This window comes from Pundamilia nyererei, unplaced genomic scaffold, assembly GCF_000239375.1.
Source record: "Pundamilia nyererei isolate P.nyererei 1_Seehausen unplaced genomic scaffold, PunNye1.0 scaffold00359, whole genome shotgun sequence".
In the NCBI taxonomy this organism is placed as follows: domain Eukaryota; kingdom Metazoa; phylum Chordata; class Actinopteri; order Cichliformes; family Cichlidae; genus Pundamilia; species Pundamilia nyererei.
Genome location: NW_005187760.1, coordinates 164,787 through 171,972, shown reverse-complemented (window position 1 = coordinate 171,972; position 7,186 = coordinate 164,787). Strand labels below are relative to the sequence as shown.

The following is a 7,186-nucleotide window of genomic DNA, read 5'->3' as shown; positions in this document are numbered from 1 at the left end:
AGTCTGACTCGAGTCCAAGTCATGTGACTCGAGTCCACACCTCTGTGGATCGCTCTCAGGAGCTCAGTGAATTCATGAGTTGTTTCGTGATAAGATGCCACCAGCAACATAAGTCCAGTCGTTAAACTTCTTTGCTACAAAACATTTCAGTCAATTGTTAGTGGTATTATAGCAAAGTGGAAGCAACTGCGAACAACAGCAACTCAGCCATGAAGTGATAGGTTCGTTAAAATCACAGAGCGGGATGCTAAGGTGCTGGCCAATTTTCTTACACCAAATCATAACAGACCTCCAAACTTCATATGGCCTTCAAATTAGTTATAGAACAGTGCATTGAAAACTTCATGGAATGGGTTTCCATGGCCATGAAGCTGCATCTAATTCTTACCCAATGCAATGCAAAGCATTGGCTGCATGGCGTGAAGCATGGCGACACCGTACTCTAGAGCAGTGTAGTGATGGATCACGCTTCCTTGTCTGGTTATCCAATGGATGAGTCTGGGTGTGGTAGTTGTTAGGTTTAATGTATGTGTTGTAGGTTTCCATTTAAAAAGCTAGAATGCTTCTGTTTGCTCTCTATGTAACCCACGCATATGAGTACATGGATTATTATACCTTTCTAATGTGACGTTGTTGTCCCTGGCTCTCTTTCTCTCTCTCCCTCCCGCTCTGTTCCTGTGCTACTGCGAGTGTAACTACCGCCCCTCCCCCCTCTTCCCAGCGCAAAGCACAAGGCTCGCATGCAGAGTGAAGCGGAAAAAAAGTGCGAGAGGGAGGGTGAGAGAAAGAAAGAAAAAAAAAACAACCCACGGCTCGCGATGAGGAGCTGGCTTGCGTCGTTCACGTCAAAGGTCCCGCTCTAAGAGCCATTTCGTTCGCGACCAACACATCACTACATCTTTCGCCATCTTACAATGCTGTGATTGCAGCCATTCTCCAACTCTCTGTGCATGGTACTCATGGCCATTGATCAGTGGTCTTTGATCAATGGTCATGAGAATTTGCATAATGATGAAGGAACTGACTTCCCAGCCCATTGTTCCTTCAATGGTGCTAGTTTCAGTCATAATGCAAATGCACTGTTTACAAGGTTGGATGAAACCTGCAGTCAGCTGAGACTGAAGAAGTCACTTGGATGACTGACGAAACGTTTCTCCCACTGAAAACGCTACGTTCAGATGAACAGAATCAACTTTTGGAGATTTACTTACCTGGATGATTGAGCATGCATCAAACAATAAATTGTGTTTAATGATGACTTAAATGTGATATATATGCAAAAAAAAAGAAGAAGAAAGAAGACAAAAACTATCAAATCAGAAATGGGACAGAAGCTTTTACATCACATGGGACAACACAGTGAAGAGCAACTACCTGAACTGTGCTCCCATCGAGGTCGATTATTTTGTTAATAGTATTACATGTCATTGCGTATGACTCTGAATACTGTGACACCTCTTAAAAAAATCAAAAGTACTTGACTCTCTAGTATAACTCTCAAACATGCACCTTAAAGCAGATGAACTATAAGCTAGAGAGGAAAGGGTGTCTCACTAATTTAGAAAATCTTCATTTAACCTGGAAAATGAGTTTGCTACTCCACAAGAAAAAAAGCTGCAGTAATTAAACCATTGCTTAAAAACCATCTAAGCTAATTATAGGTCAACATATAGACTCTAAAACAGCTAACTCATTATCTGCAGAAAAGTGGTTAATTTGCAGTTTCAGTAAGGTTTCAGTACTCATCACAATACAGAGACAGCGTTAGTGAAAGTTACAAATGATCTGTTTATGGCCTCTATGAACTCATCTCTGTGCTTCACCTGACCTCAGTGCAGTGTTCTATACTACTGACCATAATATTTTATTACAAAGATTAGAGCATACACTAGGAATTAAAGGTACTGAGCTGCGGTGGTTTGAATCACATCTATCCTAATAGACTCCAATTTGTTCATGTAAATGGTGAGTCCTCCTCACAGACTGAAGTTAATTATTTAACAAATTTAACATTCTGCTCCTCACATACAAGGTCTTAAAACAATCAGGCCCTTAACCTTGTACCATACCATCCTATTAGAGCACTTTACTATACAGTATAAAGCACCTTGAGATGACTGTTGTTGTGATTTAGCACCAGAGATGGGCAGTAATGCGTCACTGTAATCTGATTACTTTTTTCAAGTAACGCGTAAAGTAAGGCATTACTATTGCAAAAACGGTAATTAGATTACTGTTACTTTCCCGTAGGAACGCTGCGTTACTGCGTTACTAAAACCGTGATTTTTTGCGAGAATGTCTCATGACAGTGACGTAAGCGAGTGCGACGTTGGTGACAACAGCTGTGTGCAGATCAACAATGGATCATATATCGAGTGCGGGAGAGAGTATGAGCGTGCAGCGTTTAAAGCGTGGAAGTACTGACCTTACTTTGAGTTTGATTCCATAAAAAGTGACAAAAAATATTAGCGTCTGCTGTGCGTGGGAAGAAAACTTCTTTTTACAGCGAAAAAAAGCCCTAAACAAGCACAGAGTGCGCAACGACATAATGGGAAATTCACAGAGAAACTTGCGGATTCTTCAACTGACCGCTGCGCACACCTGCACCAGGGCAAACCACTCTGCACACATACATAAAAAAGACATCCTCATTATTATGAGTGAATAGTGTTATCATGTAAGGTTACTCTGAATTTCCTCTAATAGTTTTATCTAATCTAATTGAATCTCTCTACTCTAACCTTAAATACCAACAATAATATTTCACAGCCCAAAGGCTTCATTATAGTCATTAGATTTCTAAACAAGGCTACAATACAGTCAACTCACAATAACTTACATGACATGAAAGAGGTTGTATAGGAATTTTGGTGTTGTAGTTTACCTGCACTATAAAGCCTAGCTTTCTGCCATGAACCTGGCTGCAGATGAAAATGAAACTTGTCTTTTCGATTCTAGAACTTTGCAACTGGTCTCAGAAACTGCTAATTTGTCCTTTTTTCAGTTTATTGACTTTGTTGAATTTTTTGGTCTCAGTTGAATTTGCTTGTGTTGTTGTACATGTAGTGTTTTGTCAGTGACACCACTTTTGTAATTTTGCTCCGTACCCTGTGTCCAATTATTATGTGATTAAAATACATGCTTTCAATAGGTATTTTCAAAAGTACTGCATGAACTGTTTAGATATTACAGCTGTATTTACGTATTGTTCCCATTTTTAAAGGTTCAACAGTCACTGCACAACATATTGTTCAATGTAAGGATTGTTATTGATGCTTGGATGAAAATCTATTTCACTTATTGTTTGGCTGAAGTCTACAACCCTGTGCCATCACAAATGCAGTATCTCCTCCATTGAGACACTGCCAGGCCTTTGCAGTCTGCCATAGTGTCAAGTACTACCCAGTGGGGTCCAAACCCTTTTCTAGGTCTCCGCAAAATAAACTGGACAAGCTGAGAGCCAGGATTACAACACAATGAGAAATAAGAGAGCTCTAATTTTCACTGAGACTTGGCTTTCAGAAAAAGTTCCAAGACTGCCGTTCAGATACAAATTCACTCCGTAACTTAAGTACATGCCACACAGAAACAACTATTGTCACGGCTGTGGCAGCAGTCGTGTGGTGTAGTGAAGGAAGGACCCAAACTGCTGGCACTGGCTGTGATGCGAGTAAGCTTTATTGCAGAAGGTGAACACAACAAAAGCAAGGGCAAAACTAAAACATAACCTAAACTGGGAACAGCTAAAGAACAAACCTAAAATTATACAAACACGGGATGAAGAGCAGAAATGGCACAGAGGATGTTGGGCAGAGAGACACAGAAATTACACTAGGCTACACAGATGACTTGGCTGAGGTGTCCTGTGGGAGCAACACCAGAGCTGGTGATACCACAAAGTAAACAAACTGATCAGAAAGACTTTATTGTTGGCTGCAAACTGGAAACCTTTGGAGATGTTTCCAAAGGTTCTGGCTCTGTTTCCTCAAGGACAGATTCTTTTAGATCATGTTCAATAGTTTTTTACAATATATTTATCATATAATGCTTCATCATATATATATCGTATATATATCATATATCATATATATATGTTATATATCATATAACACTTTTGTTATTGTGACGAAATAATTTCCCAAATATTTGATAAATGAATTATTTTCTATCTCATCTTAAAGTCCTGGCAGAGTATCTCAACGGAGGAGATACGCATTTATGATAGCACAGGGTTGTAGACTTCAGTCAAACAATGAATGAAAAAGATTTTCATCCAAGAATCGTGGCTCAGGGGGTTGGGAAGCATATCTGTAACTGGAAGGTCGCCGGTTCGATCCCTGGGCTTTCTGTCCTGGTCGTTGTGTCCTTGGGCAAGACACTTTACTCTACTGGTGTTGGCCAGAGGGGCCGATGGCGCAATATGGCAGCCTCGCCTCTGTCAGTCTGTCCCAGGGCAGCTGTGGCTACAACTGTAGCTGCCTCCACCAGTGTATGAATGTGAGAGTGAATGAATAGTGGCATTGTAAAGTGCTTTGGGTGCCTTGAAAAGCGCTATATAAATCCATTATTATTATTAAAAACCTTTAAAATGGGAACAATGTGTAAATAACTGTAATTCCTAAACAGTTCATGCTGTACTTTTGAAAATACCCTTAAGCCACTGTGGGCATGTAGCCTTTTGAAAAATACACCTCTAAGCATATATGGTTAAATATTTCTAAGCATAAATGACAATCAACAATACAAAACCTAACACATAAATTCTAAATTCAGATAAAAATTAGGTTATTGTACTTGGTACTAAACATTTTAAAAACATGGTATCTAACTAGATCCTTACTCTGGATGGCATTACGGTCTTTTTTTGACCAGCATATGTCCTTCAATGTACACAACAAATATGCATATCTCTAAAATTAGAAACATTTTCTTCAGAGCCATAATGAAAAACTAGTTTATGCATTTATTACTTCTAGGCTGGACTGTTGAACAGTAGCTGATTTAATTAGAGTACTTTAATTTCACATGAATTCGGTGATGAGGTTTGATTTTAAGTAGTGCAACTACATGCAAAATTAAGAACCCCACAGTACCATTAACACTGCTTAGTACTGCAGATTTAACTTTGTGGAAGCAGATGATAATCTTATGCCTACTGCATGCCTGTCACCAGCTATAATTGTTGTTTTTCTTACTCTCTTTCTCTTTTTTTTTCTTCAAAATTGCTTGGGTAAAATAACCAACTGTAACTTTGCAGTATTTTCTTAAAAAATGAAAAAAAAGATACACTCACCAGTGTGCTGCTGGGAGGGCTTTGTAGGGAACACTAGTGGAGGAAGAGGATTGACATGCATACTGGCAGTGATACTGATGCACCTACATTGCCTGTTGCTCCAGGTTTGACCAAGAGGACACGTCCTGTTGGCTAATGGACACCTTCAATAGACGGAGACAAAAAGATTGATAGTACTTAGTTAATCCACATGTTCTGAAATTTTGTTTCCTTTTTTCTGTGTTACGCAATATAGATGTGCTCACTGGTTCACTCAGAATGCAGCAAAATGCAGCATCAAAAGAAAAGCCCATCACACAAACCATTGTGCAAGGTCTTTCTGCACCTTTGTGCTAGCAATATGCAAGAAAATCCTGAATTTAATTTTCTTGAATATATTAAATGACTTAATTCAACCTTATGTAAAAATGTTTTAGGATGAGCAGTCCTAAAACATTTTTAATGAGAGTGCCTTTGTTTATTTGTTCTCCCAAGTCTGGGTAATTGGTCAAGAGGAAAATAATAATTTGGACACGCATTATGTGTATATATGGACAGAGAAGAGACAGATTATGATGGAAACGTCATGGATTTAATTATTATAACAAATACATTCCTCCTAATAGATGGTTTATGCTTTTTCAGTGCTGGGAAAAAGTATTTGTATATTTATCACTCTAATAAATGTGTAAGATCACCAAAAACATCTTACTATTAGATTGAGATAACCCAAGTAAATATGAAATACAGTTTGTAAATGATGAAATACACCTTGACTTGGTCCCTAATGCTCAATGTAGCTCCTCTGTCGTAATTCCACCCCCTTCTCACTTCCTCTCTGTTTTTCTACTTCTGTCTTTAATTGATATTGCTGATCTCATCCACAAATCAAAGCCTTCTACCTGCCAGTTTGATCCTATCCCCACTGTCCTTGTCAAAGCCAGTTTACCCTCTCTCCTTCCCCTCATATCTGCTATTATTCACTCTTCACTCACCACTGGAACTGTTCCTGCTTCTTTCAAAGTTGCCGCCATTACCCCAATCCTGAAAAAAAAACAGGTCTAGAGCCCAACAACTTTAACAATTTTTGTCCTATCTCCAATCTACCATTCCTCTCAAAAGTTCTTGAAAAAATAGTTGCTTCACAAGTCCATCTACACCTAACTGATAATAACCTTTACAAACAGTTCCAGTCTGGTTTCCGTCCTCTGCCTAGCACCGAAACTGCTCTTATAAAAATAACAAATGATCTTCTTATGGCAGCTGATTCTGGTCTCCTCTCCATCCTTATTCTCCTTGATCTGAGTGAAGCCTTTGACACCATCTCTCATCCCATTCTTCTTAACAGATTAGCTTCTATTGGTCTCTGTCATACTCCATTAGCCTGCTTTAAATCATACTTGTCTGACCGCACTCAGTTCATTCAATTAAAATCCTTCACTTCTCAGCCTTCTCCTCTATTTACTAGGGTGCCCCAGGGATCTGTCCTCGGGCCCCTCCTTTTCATCCTTTACCTTCTTCCACTCGGACACATTTTTCATAAGTATAACATTCAGTTCCACTGCTATGCCGATGACACCCAGATTTACCTCTCTAAGTTTCGCATCCATTTTAAAATAATCCTTTATACATTTAAGGCTATTCATTCTCTCTCTCCACCATACTTCTCTGATTTAGTACAGATGAACTTCACATCTGTGAAGTTCATCTGTACTAAAGAAGAGAAGATGAAGATGTGAGGCACCGGCCTCACATCTTCATCTTCTCTTTCTCTATCTGTTCCTTCCGCTCATCTGATTACAATGGGGAGCAGGGCTTTTAGTTGCTCTGCCCCTCGACTTTGGAATTCCTTACCCCCTGACCTCAGAAATATTAGTTCATTCCCTCTTTTTAAGTCCACCCTCAAAACTCATC

At 39.2% G+C, this 7,186-nt stretch overlaps 1 protein-coding gene across 1 annotated transcript in view; it reads right to left on the bottom strand.

The window, feature by feature from the left end:
• The window catches only part of vegfc (vascular endothelial growth factor c), a 112,234-nt gene that overhangs the window by 19,287 nt on the left and 85,761 nt on the right, over positions 1-7,186 (bottom strand). The window contains exon 5 of the mRNA XM_005752433.1: positions 5,294-5,436. Within this exon, the coding sequence (XP_005752490.1) occupies positions 5,294-5,436 (143 nt within the window). The remainder of the gene's footprint in view (positions 1-5,293; positions 5,437-7,186) is intronic.